General features: G+C 41.0%; 11 protein-coding genes across 11 annotated transcripts; 6 read left to right on the top strand and 5 right to left on the bottom strand.

Annotated features, from left to right (window-relative positions):
* Nucleotides 1–66: 66 nt before the first annotated feature.
* On the bottom strand, nucleotides 67–387 carry NEHOM01_0290 (U6 snRNA-associated Sm-like protein LSm2; the record flags this gene model as incomplete). Its single annotated transcript, XM_051489168.1, has 1 exon — nucleotides 67–387. The coding sequence occupies one exon, from the start codon at nucleotides 385–387 to the stop codon at nucleotides 67–69; it is 321 nt and encodes a 106-aa protein (XP_051345128.1).
* A 20-nt stretch (nucleotides 388–407) lies between these two features.
* NEHOM01_0291 (pyruvate kinase) lies at nucleotides 408–1,670 on the top strand (the record flags this gene model as incomplete). The annotated part of the gene is made up of 1 exon (XM_051489169.1): nucleotides 408–1,670. One exon carries the CDS (start codon nucleotides 408–410, stop codon nucleotides 1,668–1,670), a length of 1,263 nt encoding a protein of 420 aa, XP_051345129.1.
* Nucleotides 1,671–1,790: 120 nt separating this feature from the next.
* Nucleotides 1,791–2,786, top strand: NEHOM01_0292 (choline/ethanolamine kinase; the record flags this gene model as incomplete). Its single annotated transcript, XM_051489170.1, has 1 exon — nucleotides 1,791–2,786. One exon carries the CDS (start codon nucleotides 1,791–1,793, stop codon nucleotides 2,784–2,786), a length of 996 nt encoding a protein of 331 aa, XP_051345130.1.
* Nucleotides 2,787–2,993: 207 nt separating this feature from the next.
* On the bottom strand, nucleotides 2,994–4,382 carry NEHOM01_0293 (uncharacterized protein; the record flags this gene model as incomplete). The annotated part of the gene is made up of 1 exon (XM_051489171.1): nucleotides 2,994–4,382. One exon carries the CDS (start codon nucleotides 4,380–4,382, stop codon nucleotides 2,994–2,996), a length of 1,389 nt encoding a protein of 462 aa, XP_051345131.1.
* A 1,309-nt stretch (nucleotides 4,383–5,691) lies between these two features.
* NEHOM01_0294 (translation initiation factor 4E) lies at nucleotides 5,692–6,327 on the bottom strand (the record flags this gene model as incomplete). The annotated part of the gene is made up of 1 exon (XM_051489172.1): nucleotides 5,692–6,327. One exon carries the CDS (start codon nucleotides 6,325–6,327, stop codon nucleotides 5,692–5,694), a length of 636 nt encoding a protein of 211 aa, XP_051345132.1.
* Nucleotides 6,328–6,628: 301 nt separating this feature from the next.
* Nucleotides 6,629–7,885, bottom strand: NEHOM01_0295 (uncharacterized protein; the record flags this gene model as incomplete). The annotated part of the gene is made up of 1 exon (XM_051489173.1): nucleotides 6,629–7,885. The coding sequence occupies one exon, from the start codon at nucleotides 7,883–7,885 to the stop codon at nucleotides 6,629–6,631; it is 1,257 nt and encodes a 418-aa protein (XP_051345133.1).
* A 31-nt stretch (nucleotides 7,886–7,916) lies between these two features.
* NEHOM01_0296 (uncharacterized protein) lies at nucleotides 7,917–8,828 on the top strand (the record flags this gene model as incomplete). The annotated part of the gene is made up of 1 exon (XM_051489174.1): nucleotides 7,917–8,828. The coding sequence occupies one exon, from the start codon at nucleotides 7,917–7,919 to the stop codon at nucleotides 8,826–8,828; it is 912 nt and encodes a 303-aa protein (XP_051345134.1).
* Nucleotides 8,829–8,851: 23 nt separating this feature from the next.
* Nucleotides 8,852–9,877, top strand: NEHOM01_0297 (L-threonylcarbamoyladenylate synthase; the record flags this gene model as incomplete). The annotated part of the gene is made up of 1 exon (XM_051489175.1): nucleotides 8,852–9,877. One exon carries the CDS (start codon nucleotides 8,852–8,854, stop codon nucleotides 9,875–9,877), a length of 1,026 nt encoding a protein of 341 aa, XP_051345135.1.
* Nucleotides 9,878–10,029: 152 nt separating this feature from the next.
* Nucleotides 10,030–10,434, top strand: NEHOM01_0298 (uncharacterized protein; the record flags this gene model as incomplete). Its single annotated transcript, XM_051489176.1, has 1 exon — nucleotides 10,030–10,434. The coding sequence occupies one exon, from the start codon at nucleotides 10,030–10,032 to the stop codon at nucleotides 10,432–10,434; it is 405 nt and encodes a 134-aa protein (XP_051345136.1).
* A 514-nt stretch (nucleotides 10,435–10,948) lies between these two features.
* On the top strand, nucleotides 10,949–13,861 carry NEHOM01_0299 (insulysin; the record flags this gene model as incomplete). Its single annotated transcript, XM_051489177.1, has 1 exon — nucleotides 10,949–13,861. The coding sequence occupies one exon, from the start codon at nucleotides 10,949–10,951 to the stop codon at nucleotides 13,859–13,861; it is 2,913 nt and encodes a 970-aa protein (XP_051345137.1).
* A 182-nt stretch (nucleotides 13,862–14,043) lies between these two features.
* On the bottom strand, nucleotides 14,044–15,645 carry NEHOM01_0300 (uncharacterized protein; the record flags this gene model as incomplete). The annotated part of the gene is made up of 1 exon (XM_051489178.1): nucleotides 14,044–15,645. One exon carries the CDS (start codon nucleotides 15,643–15,645, stop codon nucleotides 14,044–14,046), a length of 1,602 nt encoding a protein of 533 aa, XP_051345138.1.
* Between the last annotated feature and the right edge of the window lie 497 nt (nucleotides 15,646–16,142).

A 16,142-nucleotide genomic window follows, 5' to 3' on the forward strand; every position in this document is an offset into this window, starting at 1 on the left:
AAACCTAAGATCTTTACATACACCGCACAAAATAAGATAAGATAACAAACTATAAGATAAAACAATTTATGGATCCTTTTCCGATTCAGTAGCTGTTAAAGAGCGATAAAGAAGAGTTTTGCGAACTGAGTCCTCTAACTGGTTCATTTGCACATCTTGTTCTTTGATCCAGATATGGTGAATAGCCGATCCACGTAGGAAGATGTTCTGAGTATTAGTAAAGGGAATAAAAATCGTATCGGGATTCTCTTCGATAATTAACTGAGAAAGCTTAATGTTTGAAAATGTATCAATATCTATAAGAATACCCGATAAGACAATGTTGTTTTTAAGAGTCACACGAATTCTCTTATTGGTTAACGATCTAAACATTGCATGAAGTGGCATCCCAAAAACAAATTTGCAGAATGGCTTGTTTAAAGGCGACTCCTACTAAGATTATCTGTACTTTAGGACCTAAAAGTGATAGTGAAGAAACTATTAAGGAGCTAGTTACTCAGGGGATGGATATTGCGCGTGTAAACTTTAGTCATGGTGATTTGGACTATCATCAGCGTATTTTTGCTATCTTAAATCGAATTCGGAATGACCCGCAGTATGCTACTCTAGCCGTAGCCGTTGATACAAAAGGTCCAGAGATCAGAACGGGTATGTTTGTGAGTGGAAAGGCTACTATCCAGCAAGGCAGCTGCGTACGACTTAGTACAGAGACAAAGTATCAGGATTGTGGCACAGCTGAGGTTTTCTACATTGACCATCAGGGTATCTTTAAGGACTTAGCAGCTATGCCGGCAAAGAGTATCTTTATCGATGATGGGAAGCTAGAGCTAGTAATTGAGTCAATTAATGCGGAGCAACAGGAAATTGTAACTCGGGCGGCTAATAGTTATGAGATATCGTCACGTAAAGGAGTGAACATTCCTGGGACTGATATTTCCTTGCCTAACCTGACTGACAAAGACCGACAGGACATTCAGTTTGGGATTGATAATGGCGCTGATTTTATCTTTGCCTCGTTTGTACGGACGAAGGAATGTTTGGCTGAGATTCGAGCACTGGCTAATTCCGATCAAATCAAAATTATCGCCAAAATAGAAAGTGAAGAAGGAATTAAGAACTTAAAGGAGATAGTCGAGGCTTCCGATGGGATTATGATTGCACGAGGTGATCTAGGGATAGAAGTGCCGTACAGCCGGCTTTTTGCCCTTCAGTGCAGTATTTCCCAGCTCTGTCGGGAGTTAAACAAACCGTTCATTGTAGCCACACAAATGCTAGAAAGCACGACTCAATCCCTTCGGCCAACTCGAGCGGAAATCACCGATGTTGGCTTTGCTACGGCTACAGGAGCAGCATGTGTTATGCTTAGTGGTGAAACAGCAGCCGGGATTTGCCCGCCTAATAGTGTCAAGATCATGAAAAACATCCTAGTGGCCACTGCTGAAGATCTCTTAAAGACCAACTCGACCAGTCCAATCTTTCCCATTCCAAATAGTCAACCCGAAATCACTATGGTTAGTTCCAATAATCTTAAATTCCTTCGGCACACCCAATTGTTCTACGCTCAAGTTCCAGTCTACTCATCTAAAGAAAGTCCGACAGCTACTCCCACTGTTCCACAGGGATATGCCCAACAACTTAAGCAAGACTCTGCTAACAAACCCCAGCTTTAGGTAAGGCGCCACCAAGCAGACCAACTAATAAAAGACTTATCGGCCAATCCAATATCATGCACTAATCTAGATCTACACTATCCACCAATTTTAATGAAACCCCAAACTTGAACTAAGTCGATGCAAGAGAAACGAGAGAAGAAAGCACGAGGAATAGCCAGAAAGGCTATTCTCAGAACAGCTCGACTACTTGGGTGCAACGAAAAGGATCTAACGGCCGAAAAAGAAGCACTAGGGTACACCAATGCCGTCTTCAAAGTCACCAAAGGCACTCAGCGTTATCTCTACAAAGAGTATAGCCAGAAAGATCACCAGGAAAACACCGAACTCGAGTGGCAGAAGTTCTTTCAATTTCCGCCTATTCTCTTTGTTTCCCCCGAATACCGGATTGACGAGTACATTGAGCATTTTAATATGAGCCGTAAAATGGTTAGAGATAAGGACGTTCTAATCAAACTGGCCAAAGAGATAGGAAGGTTTCACAAGACAGTACCACCAGAGCAAATGGCCGAGCCCTTTCTAGATTTAATAAAGAAGACCCGCGAGCGAGTCAGTAAGCGGCTGAGGAGTGATCGCTTTGTCGATATTTGCCAGAAGATAGAAGGCAAAATTCAGAGCCTATTAGATAGCAGTTTATTTTTCAATCGGCCGTGTTTATGCCATAATGATATCCAATTTGGCAATATTTTGGTTCTACCCGATAAGACTCTTAAACTGATTGATTTTGAGCACGTAGCTCTAAACTATCCAACGGTTGAGATCGCCAATTTATTCAATGAAATGAACACTAATTACCAAAGAAAAGGGGCGCCAGTCTCGACTAAGTCACTACTTTCGCCCGAGCTCGAGCGTTTGTTTATCTCAGAGTATTTGAAAGAAGTAAAGGCCAAGTGTTCAGTTGATGATTTTCTGAGCGAAGTGGAGAGGATGAAATGCATTCCACAATACTATTGGATTCTTTGGGCGATAAACGAGTATTTAGGGAGGAGTAATTCTAAGGGAAGTTTTGACTACTTCACATTTATGTCCCACCGACTCGACTTGTTGCATAAACACAAACTAATCACTATAACCAGTAGCAAGGAGATTAAAAAGGCAGTATTATACAGTCTTTGAGATAGACCAGTAGTGGGTGCGTATGAGTATGGATTAGTATTGAATTGAGTATGGGATTAGTATTGAGTTGAGTATGGGATTAGTATTGAATTGAGTCTGGGATTAGTATTGAATTGAGTATGGAGTTAGTGATAGATAAACATGGCATGATCACAGCAGTATATTAAAAGAGAAATCTATATGGCATTAATAAAGAGATATTTGGTTCTAGTATTTGATTGTGGGCAAACATGCACTGCTAATCGTGGAGTCAATTAAAGCAGCAATTTGCATGTGTGTCTGAGACCAAGGTTGTGGCGAGCTGATAATGTACTGCCGAACGAACCATACAGTAATTGGACAGATGGGCCGAAAACTATCCGGGCAAATAAGTTTCTTACCGATTATCTCGTGAATATCAGACTCCGCCTGCTCCAGAGAATGGATGGTGAACAATAGCACCCGGTGAATGGTTAATTCAACAGCGATAAATTGGCGAAGGATCTTGAACCAAACAAGAACGTCAATGACAGCCAAATTGGCCTTTAGATAAAAAACAGATCTAGACGCTGGCCTGTGATGGGAAGGCAGTGCTAATCCTTCAAGTTTAAAGAAGGCTAATGGCCGGTCAACTGTACACAAGAAAGACAAGTCAAGTCTTTGCAGATGAGGAGCATTACACAAGGAAAACTTAGACAGATCGGTCCAGACATACGAACTAAGTATGTCTATGGATTCAATATAGCTTTCAACAATATGCAGCTCTGTTATTTCTGAAACTGCCAGATAGGTAAAGCACGAGATAATACTACAAAACAACCATTGAGATACTCCGTAAAAATGAATCTTCTTAGGCCTAAAAGTAGCCATTCTACATATCTTTGTCACCAATTCATCCTTTTTGTATGGATCAAACAGTAGACCCGTGTCAATGAAGACTACTCCATTGAAATCAAACACAATACTATCAACTCTACGAATCAAAGAAATAATATAAAGCAAATACCAAGCTTGGCAGTACAAAGGAGGATTAGCAGGGGCGTTTTCATGACGTCTAAATATTATCTGCCGACAATAAAGATAATCAACATTAGATAGTAAGATTGCTTTTTCTTTAAGTCTGCTCAAGTAGATAATTGTAGTTACATTCCGATTAGAAAGATAGAAATTGATTTTATGGATACTAGCAGGACTTAAATCATTGATTATCTTGACACGTTCATTCACGAAAAAAGCTATCTCTTTCTCATCAGTATTTACAGTACAAGCCATAGCATTATCAGCGGTAAAGATAGAATCAACATATCTTTTAAGATCTAGCAAGACCTCTTTACCCATAATATCATTGTTTTTTACTGCCGTATTCAAACTATCAACATAATCCGGTAGTTGATCTTTTCTTTGATCGGGTTGATTGTTGTTAGATTTTTGTTTATCATTGTGGTGATCATGCCGCCGATTAGACCGAGTTGAATTCCGGCCATCACAAACCAATCTTACATCCCTTAAGATATGCCCAGATCGTTTAACCAAATGACTAAAAATCAAAACGGTCAGAAACCCAAAAGGAAAGAGACAAAGGATCAGGATTTGGTCTTTTCTCCACCTGGAAACCATGTATGTTCAAGACAATAATTTATTTATGATAGATAGGCTACTTGATTATCTAAACTTTATCTTCACATACCCAAAACTACCCTCTCACAGCTCCCAACCCAACAACATTCTTGCTGAATATCAAGCAAAGCCCATACAACAACAGGCCAACCAAGTAACGACCCAAGCCCAATACCAAACACCTTCCCAAGAAGGACAGTAGTTGCCATTTAGAAAGCGCAATCTTCAAATTTAAAATCAAACCCAATTCCCAGCTACTTTAAAAATCACGATGAAATATCGATTTGATTCCAATTCCAATCCAATTCCAACTACTAGATTTCGACCACTACCACCACCATCACAACCAACCCCACCCGATCACAACCAAACATTCATTGCTTCTTTATCTAGCACCAATGCCAAGCCAATCCAATCCAATATTTGATTCCAGGCAGTCTAGCTCAAAACACTATAACTCAGATAGCACATTTCAAACCAATCTCATAATGGCCTAGGAAGAGAATACCACGAATGAACAAGACTAATTTCTCAACTCTAAATAGAACTCCCTTAGCATAAGCCATCGCCCACCAACTAACTCAATTCTACTTCACCAAAGAACATTCAGTCAAGTCCACAAAAACATTACAAGCAGAACGTTCCAGCAGCTAATCTTCCCATTCTTAACCACCAAAACTCCACAGGGAAGCCTAATCTAGTCCCGAACTCTATCAAAGTCCGAGTATTATTTATATCCGCCCCCAACCAAACCAGACTTATCCCATCCCTCCAGCCACTATTTATACTTTAACTGATACAGATCTGTTTCATCTCCAGCCGCACCACCACCAGATTCCATCCCGAACCATCCAATACCCAAATACACACCAACACCAGCTCACATTGAGTTTGTAACCACAATTTAATCAACTTAACACAATCTAAATCTAAATTTAATCAACATAATCTAAATCTAATATAGTCAACTTAACATAATCTAAATCTAATATAGTCAACTTAACACAATCTAATCAAAAACACAATCTAAATTCAAACATAATCAAAAACCCAACCCAACCCAATCTAACCAAACCAAAAACCAATATCAACATAACCCAATCTAAATCCAACTCAACACAACTCAACCCAATATCAACACAACACAACACAACTCAACATAATCTAATCAAAAACATAACACAACACAATCTAAATCTAATCTAACCAAAAACAGAACACAACCCAAACACAACCCAATATCTAATCAAAAACATAATCTAAACTTAATCAAATCAAAAAACACAATCTAAATTTAACTTAACTCGATTTATAAGGTGTAAACATCTGAAGAGATATCCCGAGATCCTCTAATCGCATTCTCATGGGCTTTAAAGAGAATCTTAAAAGAATCAGGAATCTTACCATTCTCCCGCCAAAGCTTCCCTACTTGCAAGACCCGATTGTCTTTAATACTCGTCCAAATACTAATACGCACACAGTTCTTTCGTGGTGAAAGTACAGCCCCACAAATAACTCCAGCTAATTTCTCATCTATAGTAGATTCATTAATCACTAACTCACTACCTTCCATTTGTACTGTCCGTAGCATACATAGCTCTGATATACAGAATAGTAGTGTATCTGTCCAAACTTGATGGGCTAGTTGTGGTGAAGGTAATTCTAAAACCCATTTACCCCCTTCTAAGTTCCTTTGATCTTCCCACATAGGTAAAATATCCTTACGGAAGAAGTGTAAGTTAGAACTAATGGGTAGATCTTGAGTCTCCCCAATCTTATCAATGATAGCCCAAAACATTTCTGCATTATCAGCTATGCCTAATTGCTGAAGATTATCACTCCAATTGTCCGTATTAACGTACTTCTTCTCTTGAAAATCATACCAAAGTGTCCAACTTTCGTTTAATTGATGACGTTGACTAACTGGTTCGATACCCATACTCATACTATCCAAATACTAAAAAGTAAAATATAAATGAGCTAGTATGTGATAATGATATAGATATGGGTTGGTATTGAGTTGAGTGGAGTTATGTTGAGTTAAGTTGTGGTATTAGTATTGGATTGGGTGGGTTTTGGGTTAAGTTGAGTTGAGTAGGGATTGAGTTGGATTGAGTTGAGTTGATTTTGATGTGATATTAGTATTGAGTTAGTTTAAGTTAGATTGTGTTGGTAGAATGTTGGCATTGAGTTGGTATTAAGTTAGTAGTAAGTTGGTAGTAAGTTGGTATTGAGTTAGTAGGGTGTTAGGAGGGGAAGTTGGTGAGGTTTTCTATTTCGGACTCGCGGTATTGGCATAGGGTGGTGAAGAGTTGTTTTTGGAAGGTGTTGCTGAGAGTTTGGGTGTGCTGGAAGGATTGGGAGATTTGGTCGACTTGGTGTTCGAGGTTGGTGAGAGTGTCAAGTAGGTGCTCTAAAGTGGTGGTTAGGGAATCGGTGGTGGAAATATGGGCTTGGAGGGGATGGCCGGGGGCTTTGAGATGGTCGAGGGCTTGTTGGAGGCGGATGTTTTCGGTGTTGAGGTACTGGATTTGGGCAATGAGCTTTTGCATAGTAAGTTCGTTTTGGAGTCGGTCGGAGCCGAGTTTGACTTGTTTGGCGGTATTCAGGAATTTGAGAGTGTTGCGAGTTTCGGGTAGGTTTTCAAGATTGATGGCTCCGATAATGGCTAGTTTGGCGAAGCCGTTAAGTGAGTCACGAAGAATGAAAGTTAGTTTGGAGTCGCGGTAGTTGATGTGTTTGGAGCGGGTTTCGGGGGAAGAGAGGGCATAGATAATACGGCTGAGGTAGAGAAGGCTTTTGTTAATGGTGGCTGTTTCTAAGTATCTTTCTGGTCGGTGTTTTTTGGTGGATAAGTACTCTTCACTACTGGACTCAATCTTTTCGGACCCGGCGAGATCGACTAGTGTGATTTTAGAAGTGAGTAAGTCTTGGTTGGCAAGAAGGGATAGATGTAAAGTAACAATTAAATGACTGCGACTGCTAGCCGAATTAACACCATTAGAATCGGTTTTGCGATTGGCTGAACCACGAGTAAGGGCAGCTAAGGCTTGGGACTTATCAGTACACTCTATTAGGGTTAGTGGCTCTAAACCAACTCCAAGTTTGTCTTCACGGACATTAACAACATTCTCGGGACAAAGTACATCGGCTACTTTTTCATTGTAGATTTCAACCATCGAGATATGAACTTTACAGGGTTGGGCAGCAAAGACCTCTTCTATTGCCCGTGGAATTACACCTTGATTTTCGGTTGTGCCTTCCATGGTATAGGTTTTGCCACTGCCGGTTTGGCCATAAGCAAAGATAGTTACATTTGTACCATTCAGACCCAGTTTGACTAAAGAAGAGATGCTTGAATAGACTGGAGACTGATCTGGACCATAAAATACTTGATCAAATTCATATATAGTTGTGCTATCTAGAATAGAACGATCGGTAAAAGAAAAGGGGGTATCTGATTTCTTGCCTTTGATACGCAGAAAGACTTGAACTCGATCCATATCCAAATAAAACATTTACTATTCATAGATTATGACTGGTACATATGAGTGCAATGAAGTCTTAATGAAGTTACATGACTGGTATGATAGGATAGGATCGCCTCCTGGTTCATTTGATGAGGCTATTAAGAAACTCAATACTATTGTTGAAACTCGTAGTCGGCAACTTCATATCTTCTTCTTCCTTCTACTCTACTCTCGCACCGGCTCTGGACCATTCATAGTTCTGAACATGCTAGAAAGAATAAGCGAGGCTAAGCCAAACACTCCAGTTGGGCGCAAACTACGCGAATTACTGGCTTGGCCGGGTCCTGATGATGGACTTTCACCTGTTAAGATTATGGCCTTAACCATAAGAGATATTAAGCAGTTGTGTCTGGATAGTATCTCTTCGTATTTGGCCAAAGAGTTACGATTGGTGGCTAAACAAGTGGCTGAACTGGGTGATATACCCAATTCGACTAAGGCGCTGGTGCGATTGCCTGGTTGTACTTACTTCAATGCTTGCTTGATCATGGAGTATGTTTGGGGAGAAGTGGTTGGAATTCCTATTGGTAAAGGTTGCCGTAGAGTCTTAGCTAGACTTGGCTGGCTCTCTAAGTCTTTAACTAATAGTAGAGGTGTTCCGACCAAGCTGACTAATAAGCGGACAGAAGAACTTATTTCCCGGCGGTTTTGGCCTTATGTTTATCCTACCTTAACTAAACATGCCAAGTATGTATGTTTTTCTAACACTCCTAATTGTGAACAATGTGTAGTTAATGACTACTGTCCCTCTTCGCGCACTAAAGAGTATAAGGTTCACCGATACGTTGATAGTCTTTACGAACAAGGAGTACTCCCACGGCCAGCACCTTCACCTAGTCCGGAACAGTCAGTTAGTTCATCTAAAACCCTTTATTCTTTCAGTGAGAGTGAGTCAGAAGAAGAGCCAGAGATATGAAACGTCAATTTTTTCGCAGTCCAATGCATCATACGGAAATTCTGTCCATTGACGGCAATTTAGATCGAATTGTAGCGGCTTTTCAAAACAATCCAGTTGCTTTTCCAACTGAGACAGTTTATGGTTTAGGAGCAATAGTATGGCGGGAAGATCTTATTAAACGCGTATTTGCTATCAAAAACCGTCCGAATGACAATCCGTTAATTGTGCATGTATCAAGTCTAGCTATGCTTAGGCGGTGTATTGCTGGTGAGATACCTGCGATTTATCAGGAAGTAATTGATTTGTATTGGCCAGGTCCATTAACTCTTCTGTTTAAGCGAAGTGCTAGTATTCCTGATTGGGTAACGGCTGGTGGTGAGTATGTGGCCATTCGGATTCCTGATCACCAAGTAACTCTGAAAATCATTGATAAGCTAGATGCTCCTTTGGTTGGACCTTCAGCCAATAAGAGTACTCGACCCAGTCCTACAACAGCGCAACATGTGCTGGATGATTTAGCCGGTGACATTCCTCTGATTGTGGATGGCGGGCCTTGCCAGCAGGGAGTTGAGTCTACCGTAATCAATGGTTTAGTCAGTCCGCCGTTATTCTTACGACCAGGTGCCATAACTTTTGAGACTTTACAAGCACACATTCCCGATCTGGTCTTAGTTGGGGCTAAAGATAAGGCTACTAAAAGCTGTCCTGGTATGCGCTATAAACACTACGCCCCAAGTATTCCCGTTCTAATGATTCAAGGGGCTTTTAATGAGCAAATAACCAAACTACACCAAGTTTTAGCACAATCACCACATGCACCCCCGGCTATCGGCCTACTTCTACCCGAGTCACATTTAACAGCGCTCAGTCAATTTATTCCCAATGATAGCAACTACACAATCTACTCACTCGGACACACAATCAAAGACCACACGCATAAGCTTTTTGACGGCCTAAGGTATTTAGACAGGCATTGTGAAGTCATCTATTGTGTTAGCATTCCAGCAACTGATGAAGGCCGGGCTCTCATGGACCGACTATCCCGAGCTGCCACAGAAGCCATTTAAGTAAGACAACCACCACCCTAAAGCCAACTCAATACCACACTAAAGCCAACTCAAAATCAAAACAAACTCTAGGCACTACTTTACATAAGATAAACCCAAATCAAGATAAACTAAGCAACTGGTTATTTAAATTAAAGAGTTTAGAATTTTACATGGCTATCTGTCAACTTACTTTAGTCTTTCCATTTAGAGTATCTAGTCGTGAACATCGGGCCCAAATTAGCACTAGTTTGCTTAGAAAGGAAAACGTAGTGACTTTTGCTATTCCTCTCAATGCTTTGGTTACAGTAGAGGCAATTCATCCATATACAGTACATTACTCATCAGTAGCCGAACCAACACATCGTGCCATTTGTATCAGTTTCAAAAGTATTAATGATGCGATTGCTTTCGAAAAGAATCCAGAGGCACATTTAAGCCAAGCGCCGGCCGATGATCTACTCTCTTTAGATGAAGAGCTTGATCGTATTGCCTCGGAAATAGAGAAGACACACGAGTACTGGAAGAAGAAAAAGCGCGGCCAGTCATTTGATGATGAGGGATACCAGAAGGTGTAAGTAATCATCCAGCACATAACAATAAATACAGTCACTTACTTAGTCCAAATTAAGTTAGTATTAGGTTGAGGTGGGTTGAGTTGGGTTAAGTTGAGGTGGGTTAAGTTCAATTTATTGATTAAGAGGTAAGCTAGTATTGGGTTGGTCATAGATGGACAATGCAGCCGGCGAAGTAACAAATTAGATAGAAACCTGAAGGCTTTCAGGGGTAGTGAGTTGGCTAGAGCATTTATCTATTTCTGAAGTTGCAGGATAACTGAGTACTATAACTTAATTCCAATTGATCTGCTTATAAGATAGATAGACCGTGTCTTTTTTACATACTGGGCTGGATTGAAAGTTCAAATGACAGGCTATCTAAAAACATAAATCTAGTTTAGTAGTTAACTAAGTACATTTTAGCTAATAGAACATTGGGTTTTAATATAATTATTATTTTGAATTTCCCTTTTAGGAAATATCCTAATTGGGTAATGAGTATAAATTCATAGGTCAAATTTTCAAGATCAAACTAATGCTATTAAAGTTTGGAACGCATAATAACAATCGGTTTACAAAAACGACCTTGTTATGTTGGGGTATAGTTACGATTGGGCTAGGACTAGTGCTAAGTTTCATATACTTTAGATACTGGGCGGCCAAAGAGAAGATATACACTAAACTCTGTGGGGATAAGGACACAAGCCTTTATGAAGAGATAAAACTTGCCAATGGAATGCGAGTGGTTGTAGTTAGCAATCCAGATACAACCAAAGCAGCAGCAGCTCTTTCAGTTGGGGCTGGCTTTGCTAATGATCCTACTGAACATCCAGGGCTGGCCCATCTTCTGGAGCACATGCTTTTTATGGGCAGTGATAAGTATCCAGAAGAGGACTATTACAGTAACTTTATCGTTGGTAATAGCGGGGTTCGCAATGCATATACGACCCTGTTTGAAACCAAGTACTTTCATGCCCTGCCGGCTGAACATGGTAGAGAGGCCCTTTCTATCCTCAGTCGGTTCTTCATTGATCCGCGGATTAGTGAGAATACTTTGGAGCGAGAAAAGAAGGCCGTTGATAGTGAAATGAAAATGAATCGATCCAGCAGTATTAGTCGTCGGCTTCTGTTGGTGTTGAATTTAATCAAAAAGACCCATCCAATGTCTAAATTCCCGATTGGCTCGGAAGAGACTCTAGCTAATGCTACCCGGGCTGACTTAATGAGTTTCTGGAAGTATCACTACACACCGAAGAATATGACTTTGGTCATCTTTGGCAAGGAAAGTCTCAAAGAGTTGAAGGGGTATGCTAAAGAGTTCTTTGGTGATGTCAAGGAGCACAAAGACGCCAAGTGGGAATTTTCCGGGAAGCCTACTCATATCGAACCTACCACTAAACGCGACCATTCTGACAAGTCTTATGAACTTACAACTAAAGAGACAAGCAACAAGATTGTGTACTATCGGCCGTATAAAGACGAGGAGTCTAATACTCAGCTTGTTATATACGTCTTTTTGCCGGCATTACAGTTTGTTTATCGGGAACATACTTTGAGCTTTTTGATTAAGATGATGGAAGATAGTAATGATGGGAGTCTCAGTTCAATTCTGCTGAAAAACAATATCACATCTTCTGCTAGTGTGGGTTCAGACATGGAGAAAGATTCAACTCATTTTGAATTTCACTGCACTCTCCTACATGCTACTCCTGAGAAGATTGCTAGTGTGTTGAACTTAATTGAAGCTTATCTCAAACTGATCAAAGAAAATGCCTCTGAGAAACTCTATCAGAAGTACGCCAAGCTTATGCAGAAGCAAAAGCAGAATCTGGCGCCGGTTAGTCAGTTGAAAACCGCCACACAAACAGCCACTAGCTTGGCCTATCGCAAACTTGAGGACGTTTTCACTGGCGATTATGATTGGACTGGCTTCAACAAAGAAGATTTTGATTATATTCTCAGTATTATGACCGACCGGTCTAACTGGCTAGTTATGGTTGAAACTAACAATCTTTTCCCGAACAAGCCCCTTTTATCTACTCCCCATTTTGACGTGAAGTACTTCATTGAAGAAGTCTCTAAAGTAACTGATTTGGATATTGATGCCCTTCAAAGCAAGCTTGCTTGGACAGCTAAGGACTTGGCAGAGGAAGTGGACTTCTCTACTGCTCGTGGCAAGAATGTCTCATATTCCCTAGGATCAACGTTCAAAAACATCAAAGAATGCGATATTCCAGCCGATAAAGAGATTGAACACTTTTCCATCACTGAAGATGGCTTCGAAGCCCATTTAATCCACAAGCGAGACATCCATTCCAAAGATGCCCGTATCACTATCTATTTAGGATCTGATGATATTTATAAGAACATCAGCACCTTTGTTTCTTTCACCGGGTATACGAGAGCATTCCCTAATAACTTCTTCCTTGCCCACAATGAAGAAATGCAGATGTCCGGCGTATCGCTTGAGCCTATCATTGAACGATTTGGCGCTGTGTCAATGACTTTCACCGGCAACCCACTTGTGCTTGAAGATCTAATTCGGATCTTCTTTAAAGAGTTCAATGAAAGGAAAGAAGAGCTGCTTACTCAAACAATTAACGCCGCGATAACCAAGCATAATGGCTTAAAGCAGTCAATTCCCGCTGAGAAGCTCGCCCCAGGTCTATTTAGGAGCAAAAACTACTACAAGTATCTAGATGATGAGGCTTGCATTAAGGCAGCTCATAACTTAACCATCAAGGACTTCTTCTCTATCACAGAAGCAGACATTAAGCTTTATGCCATTGGCAATCTCACTCAGTCCGAATTCGCTCGTATTTGCCAGGTCGTTAAAGCCAATGTCACGCCTAATGCCCAAAAGAAGTTCGTCTTGCCACAGCCATCCTTGACCCATGTTGATGTGGCCGTGCATGACCAGGAGAACATCGCTCTCTTAGTATCCCATGAGGTGACTAAGTTTGGGTCAGTCAAAAATCTCATTATCGCCGATTTGATTTGTCGGTTCACAGCCAACAAGTTCGCTGATAAGTTACGAACCAAAAAATCATACGGATACATAGTCCAGACGGGCTCTATCCCTTTATTTGCCCAAAGCCATCTTATCTGGGTAGTGCAAACCACTTATCCCTACGAAACAGTCAAGACAGAAATACTAGAATTTATTGCCACTATCGCCTCTTTAATTCGAGATCTCTCCTCTACAGACTTTGAAGGAACCAAACAATCATTGATCGCGTCCTACCAACATAAAGTCGGCAACCAACAAGAGTATCTCACCCAGCGCCTCAACTTCTGGCGCTTCCATGGCTTTGACATTAATCATTTCGATAAACTGGCCGAATTAACTGCGGCTGTAACCCAAGAGGAGCTGGTCGACTATTGTGCCACTGAGCTTTCCAAAAACATCACCACTGTACTCGCCTCTAGCCAGGTGACTACGTCTTAGTGTCTCTTCTATACACAACAATAAATCCTTTTGGTAGCTTATGATTGTCCGATTTAATCAATAGTTTATTTTGACTGTTGTTTTGATAATCTGCATTGCCTTGGCATTGCGTTAGTAGAGTGATTCAAAGGGGACAAGACGAAGTAAAGCATTGGGATAAACCAGAAACAAACAGAAATGCTTTATGCCGAGCTTAGCCCACGAAGTTCTTCCGTCGCCACAGACAATACAGGACCGTATAATAGCCAGAGAGAGCCGCCTCCAATGAAAGCACATTTTAAGAGTCGCGCCCCTACTATGTAAGGCTTAATTGAGAAGAAGTCGCCTTTTAGGGCTAAGTATTCTTCAATTGTATCCATCGGGGGTGCTTCTCGGCCGATTAGTCTTATCACACATCTTGTGCACATCTCGGCCCAGTATGTACTAGTTGTCGCTAGACTTTGGAAAACCAGAACAGAGATAAACCAAATATGAGCCGCCGAGCCTAGACATGCAATTGTAGGAGGGGCGCAAAGCAGCTTCATAGGGAGGAAATAACAGGTAAGTATCATCTTGCCATGAATAGACCAAGAAATCCACACTTGTTTTAAACTACGATGAGTATGCCAAAAAACCGGGCGTCCACCACCCAGATAACAGCAGAGCCCATAGATCTCTCTAGAAAGTAGCAACAGATATAAGCAATTCCAGAAACCCAAAGTCAGCACATATGCCAGGGCCGCCCACACACTATCATCTTTAGTCACTTGCATAGTCAACGGCTCCAAAATGAGACTGTCCAGGTTTACAGTCAGACAGTTATAGATGCTAACGAATAAAATCGCGCCAAACAGTACATCGCCGGCAGCGATCATCATATACCATGGGCAAACGCGCGACGAACTTCTCACCAAGTGTGACTGATTATGGCAGGCTTCGTTGCTCTTAGGCTTGTTCCAAAATAGACGATAGTTTCTGTATATACTAAGTGCAAAAGTGGTGAACAGATATAGATAGCTAGATATCAGAACAATGCACATAGAGCTGGGCAGAGTTGTGGTGGGTGTTATGAGAGGCAGTACTGTTTCTTCGAATTTAACAAGTAAGCCTAACATTATAAACCTGAAGATTAGGCTTAGACATGAAGAAAGCCGGGCAATTGCATTTTCAAACAGAGCTAGCGACTTTTTTGCCTTAAGATTGATATACGTGGGTGTTTTTAATGAGAAAGGTACAAAGAAAGCAGGGCCATGTGGAGGGGTTGTAGTTACTTCTTGGTCTATGCTAGCCACGAACCGGGCCGGCGCTAGTGTTTTCGGAATGGGTTTATTTGGTCCGTTGGTTGGTGAATCTAGGTTTTGACTCATAGAGCCGTTGGACTCCTTTTGCCCCTCATTCCCAGCAAGAGCTAGTTTAGACTCTGGAGACAAAGCTACTATATCCGCCTGTATATCATCATCTAACTCCATATTGCATAGGTCCGAAAAGACCTTAGAGACACGATGAAGATCTGTTGTATGGGCTGGTTGGGTCAATGAAGAATTGATCATTCTTTGACTGGCCAGAGAGCTAGCGACTGGTATTTCCGCATGAGTAATACCACGATTTTGTGGCACATGCGGCTCACCGGATTCAGCTAAACTAAGATGTTTAAAGTAAGAACATATCTCGCCAGTTGTCGTCGTTGAGGCGCTCTTTTTATTATCAGGCCTAATCTCCCCTTCAAATTGAGATTCACACCCAGTGGTTACAACATCTGTAGCTGCCACGCCATTGGCTTTATGGTTATTCTCTTTATCTTTCATATCTATTTTAATAAACACTTTCATATATAGTTTGCCCGATCAATTTTGTGACCAACGAAGCTATTTGATACGAGCTGGAGCTCATTTGTCTCGGCCTATGAAATCTCAGTGGCATGCTTGTATTTAGATAGACTGAGATAGCCTTGTGTAAAAAACCAAGATTAATCTTGGAACTTATGGCCGTTTTGTTTCTTCCGCCGTATCTATGTTTTATTGTGACATAAATAAACACTAATGGCCAAGAACGATCTTTATTGACTAGAACTTGGTTGGGGATTAGATTTTGTTGGGGGAATGGATTCTAGGACTATTAGGTCATCGTACTTTTCCCAGATACTGAATTTGGCGTAGACCACAACCACCACAACCACCACAACCATTTACAACAGCACTATTCAACGCATTCTCATCTAAATCGCTATCTGAGCTACACCAGGCAAAGCACAGTCCAATAACCAAGAAAATTACTTGCTAAACATTCAAGTAGTATCTATTCA

Source organism: Nematocida homosporus (assembly GCF_024244095.1).
Source record: "Nematocida homosporus strain JUm1504 chromosome Unknown 4444, whole genome shotgun sequence".
Lineage (NCBI taxonomy): Eukaryota > Fungi > Microsporidia > Nematocida > Nematocida homosporus.